At 42.8% G+C, this 15,554-nt stretch overlaps 1 protein-coding gene across 1 annotated transcript; it reads left to right on the plus strand.

Moving 5' to 3' along the window:
- Window positions 1-1,759: 1,759 nt before the first annotated feature.
- Window positions 1,760-15,092, plus strand: sall3a (spalt-like transcription factor 3a; the record flags this gene model as incomplete). The annotated part of the gene is made up of 4 exons (XM_083917551.1): window positions 1,760-1,841; window positions 10,484-13,636; window positions 13,938-14,275; window positions 14,661-15,092. 4 exons carry the CDS (start codon window positions 1,760-1,762, stop codon window positions 15,090-15,092), a joined length of 4,005 nt encoding a protein of 1,334 aa, XP_083773677.1.
- Window positions 15,093-15,554: the final 462 nt, after the last annotated feature.

A 15,554-nucleotide genomic window follows, 5' to 3' on the forward strand; every position in this document is an offset into this window, starting at 1 on the left:
ACGTTTCTATCTATATATATAGTTGTTTTTGTTATTGTTGTTTTACAGAAACACCCTAGGATGTGATTACTGTCAGTAACGGACAAACTACATTTCCAGTTGCTGACACCGTGCGTAAAATGTCCATAAACTAGAAATAAAGTTAACATAAATGTAGGAAGTTGCGCTGAAAAGCCTACCATGGAGCTACAAAATCGACGCTCTCATGAAAAAATGAATTTATTAATATGAGCTTAATATGACAGGATGTCCCTTACTGGCGGCGTCTGTGAGGTATTAAATGATGGGAGGTCAATTCTGGGTGTTCACACAGGAGTCTGCGGACGATCCATTGAACAGTAACGTGGTGGTACATCCTAGTGGTGGCTGAAAGCAATGGGCTGAACCTATGCTTGGGGGTTAACTCTCACACACAGCGCAGTCCCTTACACATACGGAGCCATGCCCAACACCGAGAGACCGATAGTGCGATTGGTCTGCCAGAAGATAACTTCAAAGTAGACTTCGATATGAGCCCGCAAACCGATAGAAGGGGAAACACTGAGTGATGCTTTAATTTGGAAACCAAGCGGTGTTTGAGTGTTTGGCCACCAGATATCCAGAAAAGCCACTTTTCGAGAGCGCACCGAGGCGGAGGCGCAACCGGGAGCTAAAACAAGGCGAGAGGAGGAGGACGAGGGGGACTTCATCGCGATCAGAAACAGTAAAGAGACTTCTCTGTAACGGGACAAGTGACTTTTTGATCATATTGACATTGGCGCTGTAACTGAGCGGAGGACTGTTGCTGACCGTGGCGCCGCTTTCTCGGAAGACGCGCGTCAAAGTTTGGAGAGCGGAGCTGCGCCATAAAAAAAGAACCCCAGCAACAATTTGCTGCTATTGTCAATAACTTTACTCGGCCCGATCACTTTCCGGTGTTCGGTGTCCGTGTACCAGGTCAAACCGCAGCTACTTTACCGGAAATATGTCCATCAAGAGAAAACTTTAAAACCCTGAAACATCTCAAAGACTGTAAACATCGCTTCTCATTTGAGTCCACTTCAGAGGGAGGTGCGTGTGCAGCATCGGCGCACACATACAAAAAGTTACCGACAAAGAGAAAGTGCCAGAACTGAGCCAAGCTCTCGAGATATTCTTAATGAGAAGACGCTTTTGATGCTGTGAGGTTAAAGTGGCTTCATAAAGGTCAGAGTGATGAAGACGAGAGATACTTGGGGGAGAAACGCAGCGGTGAATCCTCAGCACTTGTGAGTCAGTGCGCTTCGTGAAAGGAGGGGAAAAGGAGCCTGACGTTCCTGCCGAAGACCCCCCCTGAGCTGGGCATAACAAGAGCTTTGGTGTGTTGTGTTGTGTTGTTGGAGGAGGTTGGATAGTAAAGAGAAAAGAGACGGATAAAGTCTGAGAGTGAAGCGGCTAATTGCTAAGTCCGTCCCTCATTACCATATCCAATGCGCGTCCGCTGGACTCCAGCCAATCCTCCCCACCTTCACACGGTGCCATTAATCGCGAGGCATTATTCACTATCGTAATTATTATACCGACATGCGCAATCCAACGCACAGCAACAGCAGTGGAAGCAGCAACACCGGCTAATTTCACATTATTTTTTTCTCCCCCCACCCCCCTCTCCGCTACCAGACTATTTGCGAACTTTTTTTGTGTGTTGATTCATTCGCTCTTCGCTGATGTATCTGCGAAACGCAGAGGCATCACGGAGCGCAAAAACAGCAGCAGCATCGACAGCACTGACGCCAGCAGCATGTCCCGACGCAAGCAAGCCAAGCCGCAGCACCTCAAGTCGGACGAGGACCCCGCAATAACCGGGGTGATTTCCGAGCACGGTGAGTGGATTTGACCAGCTGAGGTCTCTTCTTTCAAACAGACGACTTCCCTCTCATAGCTCTGCTTCACACTCGTGTTGTTTCTTCACTTCACTCTGTTTCAGTAGGTGTTTAACTTCTTTAAATTCTTCCTTAACTGGAAAATTGTTTGGAATTTTTTTTTTATTATTGTTGGATTATATTTATTTCTTAATGTAGACACAACAATTTGTTATAAATCCACCAAGTATCTCTTTAATCGACAGGGAAGTGTACGGTTCTCGTTGAAGAAGTTGTTTGTATTCTCCCAAAAACATCAGTTTAACCTGCATCTCGCCCGGACTGCAGGACATTATCGTGTGCTGGCTGATAGGTGACTTTTTCAGAGGGATGTAACGAATGCAGCAATTCATTTTAACACTTTGCAGCACTTTTATTATGTGCTGGAGGCCTTTTTCTCAAAGACTTGTTTTAAAATAAAACTGATTTAATACTGAACTACGTTTCAAATATCGGGGATTTTTCCTTAATATATATAAACAAAAAAAAACTATTTGAAATCTTACACAGTTGACTTTGGATGTGCGCGCGCACTAAAACACGTGCACAAACGCATACACATGCACACACAATTTGACATGTTAAAAAATATTTCACGTTCTCTCCTACGGCTGTGGAATTCTAAAAGCCGCGGGTGTCGAAGTAAATCGCGCTAAAGTGCATTTTTGTCATGATCCAAGAAATAAAAACCGTTCCGTTTTAAATGAAACAATTTCATTTATATTTTACATCTGTGTCTTTTGTCCCTCAGCGCCTGTCTGGCTCTCCGAGGAGCAAAAATGCGGATTCTATTGCAGGTCGAAGCCTTGTTTTGTTATGGAAATGTTTTTGTTTACCCCCCTCACATAAATTTAGCACACTTGATTTGTTCCCTTTTGCTCACAATGTCGACAAGATCGGTTGACAGGGCTCGTCCTCGCCATGTGGGAAAAAATGGCTCATTCATCTTTTATTCTGTACTCAGCCTTTTGCGCGATAAAACGATCATTATAGCTGAAGTCATATGTTAATCAAGACGTAATGCTGTGGGAATTATAGGAACAACATGTAGGAATACTAGTGTCCTCACTGTTTAGTGGAAAAATCCTATTTTACATGATTGCTTTTCAAATTACAATTCTTTTAAATATCATTATTTTAATTGCAGTATTTTATAAAATCATATTGCAATACGTGTGGAAGAACATCATACTTCATTGATGAGGAATAACATCTTAATTTCATACTTTTATATAACTTGAATAAACACCAATCAAAATGCAGTTTTACTATTAAGATCATCACTTTTTTTGGTGTTTATTGTGAAATATGTAGTTCTTTTTGGTATCCATAAAGCTGGGTGCTCCCAACAAATCACTGCTATTATTTATACCTCACTATCTTGGCCAACACACACACACACACACAAACACACACAAACACACACACACACACACACACACACACACACACACACACACACACACACACACACACACACACACACACACACACACACATACACACTCACACACAGTTTGCAGGGCTTCTTTACAATAGAAATGCGTGATGTAATCTCTGGGGAGCCGCTCTCTTTGCGTGGGGAAATGTTGGTGTGAGAAAGGGGGATCACACTCATGACACTTGGCTCTTTTGTCCAATTTATTATGTGAATTTTTGTAATTTCAGGGTGTTTTCGCATTTGAACACAAACATTGCGTCTGTTTAAATGTTGATATAACCTTTCATAGATGTCGGGGAGAGATTTGAAGCATCCATCAGGTTGCTCTCCTGTAGGATCATAGAATGAAAAGTGAGCTTGCTTTTCCTGTTGTCAAATGTGGATGATTAGCGTGATGGTAGAATTTCATTTAAAAATCATTGTTGCAATTTGTAATACAGAAAACAATCTGAAGACGGATCCACAAGACAGGAAAGAAGTGTAGAATAAGGAAAAAGCCACACACTCTTTTCTCCATTTCATTCTATATACGTGGATGTGTTGCCTTAAAATAAAAATACACACATTGTGTGATGTGGGTAACCTATAGCATCTACGCCATTGTGCCTAAGACTGGAAGTGGCCGTGGAATGTCCCTGCTTGTCCTCGTTGGAGCACTATACTGGCTCGCTTGTTTTCAGGACAGACGTTGTAGTGAAACAATCCCAAGGCTTTGGCAGAGCACAGTGAGGCAACACACTTAAATAAACCTAATAATACCATGTATCATCCAAAGCTTCCTTATAGACGAGCTACAAATGTGAAATCTCAAACTGTGGGTATATCATTGCAGCATGATCAGATTCTCCGCTGCCTACTGCCGTAGTGCAACTCCTGACAACACTATTGATTGCTGGCCTTGACAAATCAGTGCATAAAATGTCCTAGGAATTCAAAAGTTCCAATCGTCAGCCTCTTCTAGATTCAGACTTAAAATCCATATTTGGTGGGCTGGTTGTAAAGAGAAAGTCGAGCATTAGAGTGGCGCTCAAATTGTGCTCAAGGACACACACTCTGTCCGTGGCTCATTTCATAAAAAAAAAGAACAAGAAAAAAACTACAAGATTAGGGAGCTCGGGTATAAAGTTCTCCTTGTTTGTAAAATCTTTTTCCAAATCTTCGAATTGACCTTTTTTTAATGTGTGAATTTTTCTCACTCTGCTGTCCACTGCACCTCAGTGAGGACCTCTTTAATGTTCTGCATCGCTGAAAAGATCAAAAACTAAAATCAAGTGCCAACAAGCCCCTGTCTGGACTATCATCTCCCCCTCAGGCCTTCCGGGCACTTGCCCCCTGGGGGCACACATGAGTGTGTGTTAGGATGGGGAGAGGAGGAGGGGTGGTCTGCTTAGGAGTGCTTTTATAAAGCTTGCTGATTTAACCTTTGTCCAGCCCCGGCCAGCCAGGTCTTGCCGCTATAGATGTCAAGCTCCTTGTACAATTAGAACATGTGTGCCGTTGACCTTGGCAGCACAGCTACTCGTGTCCTAGGAAGTGTGATCAGTGATGGGCTTTTCATCTCGCCACCTCCCCTGCATCCAGTGTCTTTGAAGGTGTGCATGTGGAATGTGAGAGCGGCGATGACGTGCATATTGTATTTGAGAACACTTGTGCTTAGTCCTGTTTAGAGGAATGTCCAGCGGTAAATTTCCCCAGCTGTGGACTAAGGATGTACAATTTTAACCAAGAAAAGTCGTTTTTCCGATTATTATTTGTTGTAGAAATTACATTTTCTACATCTAAGGAGACACCTCAGGAAACACACGTAAGTCATGCTTTCACTGAACAGGTGAACAGCAACAAATGTGGTTTAAGTTTTCATTTTTGATGCTTTCTTATAGTGTCAAAATCTTTCTTGAATTCTCAAACACAGTCACGGTGTTTCAGTAAAGTGTTTTCCTTTCTCTACAACATAATGTTTAAGGCAGGAATGTACCTAGTTATGAGGTGCAAAAAGTATAATACAGCGAGGAAATCCCTGCTGACAGTGACAACATGGTTGCCCTGCAGCAGGGCTTTGTTTGGCTTTTGTTTTAATCCCCTCTCACCATTGGGTGCAGGCCTCTGGACCACCCACATAGTTGTGCCAAAGATGTCTTCAAGAAAGCACTCAAATGTGGCTCGGCCCTAATTACTTCTCAGTTCTGAAAACACACACAAACAAGTAATATCCTGATTGAGAGGAAGAACTTGACAGGACCCTTTAATATTCAACAAAACAGCAGATTTTGGGATCAACAGCGATCAACTGAAGAGGTAAATTCTGTCATTAGTGCTTTTTCTTAAGGAGATTTTGTTTGTGTTTGTTTGGATATGTTTGGCACAGATTTGTTCAGAAAGTAAAGTCATGGACGAGCAGTTTGACGAATCTCTTAAAGATGGTTCTTCGCCTTTTGGATGAAAAAAATGTGCGATAGTTTTGATTGAAAATTAACATCTAATCATATACTGTAAATTTAGTTGTAGTCATGCTCACCATGTAAAAAGACAGAATCTATTAAATGTCTTTGGCCTGCTGAAGATGAGCATCCATAAGATCCTACAGAGTCCGAGAGCCATTTTGACGAATGACACAGTCATCTGGACGGAGTGCAGTCATTGAATACTGTATTGCAAATGCTTACACAAACAAATCATTAATGTTTTGGCTGCTCCACATCTGCAGGCAACGACAAAGGCCTCTTTGTTAGTGCAGATATGACTGTACCACTCTGCAGTAGGGCTGACCAGGCCGATGACACACAAACAAACAAACACACACACACACACAGCTGAGCTGAGGACGCTCAAGCCTCTGCATGTCTGATGATGCATGGGATCATTTGAGGAGGTGCATTATGCACATGAGAGAGACATTACTGATTTGTTTGAATGATCTGCTGCTTTAAAAAATATATGCAGTTATACAAGACAAAATGAGAGGAATTAATGCAACGCTTATTGTAAACAATGTGACAAGCAGTATATTTTAAATGGGAATTAACGCTTCACAAGTGCACAATCAAAGTAAAATCCAAATGATGGATGGTCTGAATAATCCTGTGCTGACAGATAAATTACCAGATTAAAATGCAGCAATGGGCACGCAATACATCAGTCAAAATAGTTATCTGTCAGATCAACTGAAATGTTCAAAATTCATGACTTAAGTGATACATTTCTTGTGTGTGTGATCGAAGAATTCCAACACTGTTGAACATAGCAGGCCTCTTTTTTTGCTCTCCCCTTCAAATTTGGCCAGAACCTACAATGATGCGTCTCTCTTTAAGGGTCCTAAGCTATCCCCAGATGCTCGAGAAGAATGCACTTTAAAGGGGCAGAAAGGGGGGCGGTTCTTGTAAGGCTGTAAGCGCAGGCCCTTTTTGGAGATTACTGTTCTTACAATCAGTAATACTGTAAATTAAATTGAATTAAAACATTCCACAGTTTGTTGAAGAAGTTTCAGAATGAAAATAGGTTAAATGTAGATTTAAATAAACGTGAAATTACACCCTAAAAAGCTAGATACCAATGACATTAGCACTGAGTAAATGTTACCAATATCATTGTGTGTGTGTGTTTGTGTGTGTGTGTGTGTGTGTGTGTGTGTGTGTGTGTGTGTGTGTGTGTGTGTGTGTGTGTGTGTGTGTGTGTGTGTGTGTGTGCGCTCATTAAGGGAATCTGGAAATTGTTAAGAATGGGAGAATTTGTAATTGCTCAATGCTTGGCTCAATGCTTGGCTCTGTGTCTTTCACAGAATCAGTGGAAAGCATGAATACCTCATCTGATATAATATGTCAGATTAGCGGTTTTAGTTAGGATGCCAAAGATTGCTGAGGAAGATAGCGGACACACAGATTCAATGTCTACAATCCCCCTATTGACTGTGTGCAGCTTAATATTTGCATCTAAGAAAATGAAGACTCTTACAGGAATGAAAAATGGATTGGAATTTTTTTTCATCCTCTCCTTTCTCGTGCTATGGGAAAATCAATACACCCCCCAACCCCCCCAACACACACACACACACACACACACACACACACACACACAAACACACACACACACACACACACACACACACACACACACAACACACACACACACACACACACACACACACACACACACACACACACACACACACACACACACACACACACACTCACACACACACACAGTTTTTCACTGTCTTGCAAACGCATAAAAAACACAAAATGTCGCCTTTACACAGCTGCACAACACAATGGCACCCCACTGTTTCAGGAGTGAATGTTGATTGTGAATGCAAATGGTATTATTTTGGGCTCATTGGCATGTACAGTGTTATTATATTTCAAACAAAAGCATAAAAATAACCACTGGTGTGGCCTGTATTAGAAAATCCAGTAATTGTAGCAAGGAAAAAACTCCAAGAAACCACAGAAAAATGCCATTTCTGAATAACGGAATGTTTTCTTAAAATTGTTTGTGTGCACATAAAAATGATAAGCTATTAAGGGCATAATATTTACTCACAACATTCATTGATTGTGCTAACAATCAATATTGCAACAAAAAAAGGACATTTTCAAAGAAAAGCAGGAATTTAAAAATCAAATTCACAAAATATAATTTAAAGTACTAAGCAAGTCAGTAAAAACTACTTATGTATATTTAGGTCCGAAAATATATATCTCTGCAGTGAGTGTGTTTGTGTGTGTGTGTGTGTGTGTGTGTGTGTTTGTGTGAGAGAGAGGTCAGAGGCATACAAAGGCCCCCACTTGTAATTGTATGAATGAATAAAAGAGATTGACAGTAATACCATTCTAATAACTAATCAGCTCAACACAATGCCTACTCATTTGTGTTGACCTTTCAACCCTCAATTATGGAAATTAGTTCTGCTGTCCGCTGCTGGGCTAAGGAGATTTTTAGCCTGCTGTCACGTCCCCCTGACGTTTCTAATCACTTGCTCCTTTTCACTTGAGGTAAATCATATGGCATATAATAGAAATTAAGAAAATGTTTTTTAAAAAAATGTAATCACATTTTTATACAGTTTGCTGACTGGAAAAACAAGGAGGGAGTTGACATTGATATTACAAAGTATAACTCATGTACAATCAAACATGAAAATGGGCAGGATTTGATATTTTTCTTTTCTTTTAGTTCCTTAATCAGTTTTTGTTTTCAATTTTTTAACCTGGTAACATACACGATTAAGTAAAATAATATCTTGTTTTGCCCTGCCCCCAGTGAGGACAAGAACACAGAGCCTATCCAAAGCCTTTCTGTTGATAATTAAGTTACAGGCACCAGACCTTGATAGCTCATGTCCCCCTTTGGCCAGAAACTACAGGAGGAGTGATGAATTTCTTTACTAATGAGTCACTGTAATTGGCACAAATGCTTCATGTCCGCCTCACCAAGGCCCACTACATTTTAACGTGAGCGTAAGCACTGTATGAATCTCATGATTACTCACTTGCAAGGCATAGTAGGACCTCTATTATTGATTAAACATGAGCCGTTTGTAATGTGCAGAATTTTTGAGCATTTTTCAGAGGTAACATCACTCTCCATGTGTCTTTTTATCTCTTACATTCATAGTTGAGGCCTATTGAGTTAGTTGCACTCTTGTGATTAGTGGAAACAAATTTGCATAAATGTAATCAATTACTTATTTGATTCAGGAATGGTTTGTGTGTGTGTGTGTGTATGTGTGCGTGTGTGTGTGTGTGTGTGTTTGTGTGTGTGTGTGTTTGTGTGTGCATGTGTTTAGATATACAGTCACAAACCCATTTTTTGCTCTAGCTCTGTGCCCCATTTTAAAAGCATGATTAACTCACTTAAGAACTATCAGATCCATCTTGTTTTATGACTCACTTTTATTTGCAATAATGCCTTTGAATTTTTTTTAATAGTTTAAAATGTATATAGTTTACATAGTATTTGTAGAAAAATTGTTATATTACAAGGTATATGTTGGGTCTTTGAGTGCAGAGTGCTGAGGCAGTGATTGCGCTCACTTCCCACTCTTAATGAAAGGGAAATGTACAGTATATACGGCCACGAGACAACACATACACACACACACACAAACCCACACACACACACACACACACACACACGTAAACACACAAAGTATAACTATGCTTGAACAAATAAACATACAAGGGAGGCCATTTTATATGGTTTTGATCAGGTGTGAATTGGGTCCATGCTCAGAGCTTGCATCGGCTTGTTTGACTCTTGATGGTTGCATGAGGAAGAGGAAGTGGCTTCCTACAACTGTGATTAAACATGTGTAACTAATCAGAGACTTTGCTGCCATGGCACTCGCATGTAATTTGTTGAGTCTTATATCACAGAGCATTGGAGAAGCAGAGAGAGAGAGAAACAGAGAGAGAGTGAAAGTAATAATTGCTTAACTAAAAGGTAATGTTTTCTTATTTCAAAACATTTTAAAGCTGGCATAATTTGAAATGATAGATACTTATATTTTGGTGGCACACATTTTAAATGGTCCTCTTTAACATTGAATGGTGCAGGAATACATACTGTATCTTTGATTGTACTTTGGACAACACAATTTTCCTGATGTCATAACCAAAGAGTATTCCAGAGTCCTTGCTTAGATTCAGGGCTAAAGTATTTCCTTTGCAATGCTAAATGAAAAGGCAGAGGCATTTGAAATTCAGGTGGAAATGACTGGGCTCGATAGCAGAGGGGAATCCTAATAGGGCCATCAAAGTCCTGATTTGTACCCAACAGATGAGGCAGCTGTGAATTGTATGAAATATTGGAAATCAATAGGTTCTATGGAATTTCATTAAGCGGCAGTATCCACAATTGATAGGCCCTCATAATTTGATGGATTGCACTAAGAAAATTATTAGCTGGCTCTATGGAGAGGGTGCGAATGCACAAACCTAGTTCTTGAGAACTGGTGAACTAGGGCAATTTGTTCAGAGTAAAAAAAAAAAAGAATATTGATTTTGGTTATGTTAAAAGAGAGCAAAAAATCAAAGGTTAAATCTTTGCAGCACTGCACTGCAAAATATGTGTGGATTCTATATTGATTATTTATTCATTAATTCTTCTTTTTTGCTCCCTCTTTTCCTATCCCCCTCCTCTGCCTGACCCCCTTCCCTCATTTTAGCTCGAGGTGAGGTGCTGGATGATGCAGACAGCGGCAATGAGAGCCGCAGCGGCAGTGAGGAGACACATGTGTGTGAGAAGTGTTGCGCTGAGTTCTTCAAGTGGTCAGACTTCTGTGAACATTTAAAGAGTTGCACCAAAAACCCCCTGGTGCTCATAGTGAATGACAATGAGAACACACCTATCCCCTCCCAAGAGTACCTTACAGAGCTCTCCCCTGTACCTAGCTGCCCTAGTGAGCAGGCTGATAGCGAGGACCCCAGGGAGGACAACCACAGTCCTACTGGTGAGGGGGATGAAATCCTAGAGACAATAACCTTAAATGAGGTCAATGTTGTAGAAAAGGAGGATGAGCAGATGGAGCTAGAACTTTCTCCAGAAAAAAATATGGATCCTGAAGAGACAGATGTGACATCCCCTGAGCCAGACGGCTCCCTACCTCAGCTCAATGATGTCATCCCCTCCACTGTTACAAGCTACGCCATGCCAAGCACCAATGTTACCTTGGAGACCCTGCATGGAACCCGGGTTGCAGTTGCCCAGTTTTCACAGAGCGTGAGGGCAGCAGTGGGCAGTGGGGTTTCCACCATGGCTATTCCCATGATCCTGGACCAGCTGATGGCCCTCCAGCAGCAGCAAATACACCAGCTGCAGCTGATAGAACAAATACGCAGTCAGGTGGCTCTGATGAACAGACAGTCTGCTTCACAACCTGCTCTAAACCACCATCACAGCAATACTGCTGGAAACCAGGGACCTGTTTCCTCCTGTGCCCCAACTGTTGCAAGTCACCTTCAACTACACAACTTCATAACCCCCCCTGTCCATCAGCTGCCTGTTAGGTTGCCGGCAACTCTTAGCGGTCAAGGCCCTTCACCCCTGACCTCAGCGGTAGAAGGGCCTCTCTCTCAAACACCACAAAGTAGCAGTCAGCAGTCTAACTCTTCAATACCCAACTCATGCTCAAATAGCTTGGTGTTTCCCTCACCCAGCGGTACTGGATTGTCATCTCTCCTTCCCTCCTGCTCATCCTCAGTCACCAACAACATTAGCACTAGTAGTAGTGTAACAGGAGGTATCGGCATCAGCAGTAGCTCAGCTCTTCCCAGGAACTCCACCACCCCTCCCTCACTCAGCCACAGCAGCCTCCTGGGCTCTGCTTCCAGTCTACCGCTGATACCTCACAGCTCATCCAGCAGCGTTATCTTCCCTAACCCTCTGGCCAGCATAGCAGCCACAGCCAATGCGCTTGACCCCCTCACTGCTCTGATGAAGCACCGCAAGGGGAAGCCCCCAAATGTGTCTGTGTTTGACACTAAGCCCAGCTCTGAGGACCCCTTCTTCAAGCATAAGTGTCGGTTCTGTGCCAAGGTGTTTGGCAGTGACAGCGCCCTACAGATCCACCTGCGTTCACACACTGGAGAGAGGCCCTTCAAATGCAACATATGTGGCAACCGTTTCTCCACCAAGGGAAATCTGAAAGTCCACTTCCAGAGGCACAAAGAGAAATACCCACATATTCAGATGAACCCCTACCCTGTGCCAGAGTACCTGGACAATGTGCCCACAAGCTCAGGCATCCCATATGGAATGTCTTTGCCCCCAGAAAAACCTGTAACCACATGGTTAGACAGCAAACCTGTCCTCCCCACAGTTCCCACCTCAGTTGGGCTCCAGCTGCCCCCCACGCTGCCGAGTATGATGGGAGGTTTTGGCGAGTCTCCAAGCCTCACACCACTCAACAGGTCCCCTCAGAGGCCATCTCCACCCTTAAGCGAGTGTGCATCTTTGTCCCCAAATATCTTTATTGACTCTGGCATGACCACTACTTCACCCTCCCCAAAACCCAGTTTAGGGAGTGATGCACCTCCCCTCTTGAAACCTGAAGGTGTTCTCCTTCCCCCAAGCTGCTCTGCTAGGCCAGGAGAGAACACCACTACCACAACTACACTAACTCAAGTGGTCCTTTCTGCTACTGTCAGCTCCACCACATCATCCAGCATTGGCCAGGTCACTGAACCCATCTCTAGCCCCAACTCTGTTTCCAACCCTATCTCCCATCCTGTCCTTCCCATGCTTTCAGACCAGTTTAAGGCCAAGTTTCCTTTTGGAGGCCTCCTAGACTCTATGCAAACCTCAGAGACATCAAAGTTGCAGCAGCTTGTTGAGAACATTGACAAGAAGATGACTGACCCAAACCAGTGTGTCATCTGTCACCGTGTTCTGAGCTGCCAGAGTGCTCTCAAGATGCACTACCGTATCCACACTGGTGAGAGGCCTTTCAAATGCAAGATATGTGGGCGGGCATTCACCACAAAGGGAAACTTGAAAACACATTTTGGTGTCCATAGATCCAAACCCCCACTTCGGGTCCAGCACTCCTGCCCTATATGTCAGAAGAAGTTCACCAATGCCGTTGTGCTGCAACAACACATCCGTATGCACATGGGAGGGCAGATCCCCAACACCCCAGTCCCTGAAAGCCTGCAGGAGATGGACACTGACCTCTCCTTTGATGAGAAGAGCTTAGATGCGATGAGTAATTATGATGATGACCTTCTGGATGAAATGGAGCAAGCTATGGAAGATGAGGCTGACTTAAAAGAGGGAGAAGAAGACCCATGTAAACCTTATTCACCTGGGAGCTCCCCGCCAACTTCTATCATATCCAGCATTGCTGCAATGGAGAACCAGATGAAGATGATCGACTCCACTGCCAACATGACCCGTTCATTTGGTCAAAAGCCTACGCAGAACGGCATCAGCTTTGGAGGAGAGACTGATTGCTTTGCCAATGATTCCCTGTCTGCAATGGGGGATGCTGAAGGTCAAAGCTTGGGGAGCCCTGCTTTGTCTGAGTCCTCTGACTCTATGCAGCATTTGTCCCCAGCTTACAGTCATTCTGAGAGCCAGCGATCCAAGTCCCCAGCTACATTTAACAATAATAACAACAGCAGTGCCATGTCAGTAGATGAGGGCCAGGAGAACAATACATCTGGCTTGGCAACAGTGAAGTCAGAAAAATCGGAGACCCCATCTCCACTTTCTGCAACTGAAGGCACTGGGGCCCTTGATCTGACTGCCACTCATCCTGACAGGCACTTTATCAAGGAGGAGAGCCACTTCAGCATGCTGTTTCTAAATAGAGATCGAGGTGTGTATGTGCAAAATCAACAAAAACGTAATGAAATATATAAAGTGAATAAAATATCTATACAGTTAAAAAAGAGGATGTACTCATAATGACAGTATCTACTCAATATAATGTATATGTTGATATATGTGATCTGATTAGATATGATATATTGATAGCCAGATAAGAAACAAATTTAGGTGAAGATATTATTCGCACATTTTAGAAATGAATAAAAATATATATTCTTATTGGATTAAATGACCCTATACAGTTTATATCTTTCAGCATTCTAATATTATTTTGAACTATTTTTTTTCAGGGCTGAGTACTCCTAATTTGGCCAGCACTGCATCAAACATGATCAAAATGGAAATGAATGGACACGGCAAGACGATGTCTCTGAGCGACAACTCTCACCTGCCTGTGGGCATCCAGGTTCCTGCTGCAGCGCCCCAGACCACCATGAGCCCCAGCATTAACCCCATGTTGGCTCCTCCGCCTCCACGACGCACTCCTAAGCAGCACAACTGCCACTCATGTGGGAAGAATTTTTCCTCAGCGAGTGCCCTACAAATCCACGAGCGCACACACACTGGGGAAAAACCTTTCGCCTGCTCTATTTGTGGAAGGGCTTTCACCACAAAGGGCAATCTGAAGGTAAGAGCCAGTACAATACAGCATCAATTAGAATATAACAAAGGTGGGGTCAATGTGGTTGCAAAGATGCATACCATGTAGCACTCTGAGATCAGTTTTGGCTAAAGACCTTTGGCGTACTGTATGTCCCCACCAATTTCCTTTTTTTCCTCTTGATTCTCGTCTCCAGGTTCAAATGTAGCAACTACCTTAATTGTTTTGCGATATCTGTGAATTTTATATCAATTTACAATAATTTACAAATGTGCTCTACTATGAAATGCTTATGTATCACAAAATAGTTTAAATGTATGCATGTTTGTCTTACATTTAATTTTTGCCCTTCTTCCCCTCATTCCCATCTGTAAAATGTTTGTTTGTACCCCATATTTGCCTTGGATTTTAGGTTCACATGGGAACACACATGTGGAACAATGCTCCAGCCCGAAGGGGTCGGCGACTGTCTGTGGAGAATCCCATGGCCCTGCTGGGCGGGGATGCTATGAAGTTCAGCGAGATGTTCCAGAAGGATCTGGCGGCTCGAGCAATGAATGTCGACCCGGGCTTCTGGAACCAGTATGCGGCTGCCATCACCAATGGACTGGCCATGAAAAACAATGAGATATCTGTGATACAGAACGGAGGCATCACCCAGCTGCCTGTCAGCCTTGGCGGTGCAGGAATCACTTCATTGGGAGCCATGCCGGGAGGAATGGACCGTGTTCACACCGGCAACAGCCCTACCATGACGGGTATGGAGAAGGCTGGTCTGGATGTCGGGGCCAGCCGCCCCTTCTCCAGATTTATGGAGGAGAACAAAGAGATTGGGATCAATTAAAACAACTTTTCTGTTTTAGTTCAAGGTAGGCGTTTGGCAAAGACTAAGAGTCTAACAACAAGGACAGAAACTGATGATCCAGTCTCAACTCATGCGTACTATATTATGTACAGATTAAATATTTTTTGTTTGGTTTTGGAAATATAGTATTAAGTATTGATTAGAGGCCTTTGCCTTTCACTCATTCTCTCCTCACTTGATATTTCGCCTTTACGAAGAATACTTTGTCTCTTGTTTGAGAATATGTCGTCTTGCAAGATTTGCATGGTACTTGGTTTTTATCAGTATGTTTGACTGCTTTTGTGAATTCCTTTCGAAAACCAGGATCCTGCCTCATTTATGATAGGCAAGCATCTTATCTGGACAGGACTCAAACAGAAGAGGTCAAAGACAGTCGGGCCTTTGGCAAACTTGTTTATGATTGCTCTTTTAAATGTAAAAGGGCTGTGAAGAAAAGACTGA

Source organism: Echiichthys vipera, assembly GCF_963691815.1.
Source record: "Echiichthys vipera genome assembly, chromosome: 8".
Taxonomy (NCBI): domain Eukaryota; kingdom Metazoa; phylum Chordata; class Actinopteri; order Perciformes; family Trachinidae; genus Echiichthys; species Echiichthys vipera.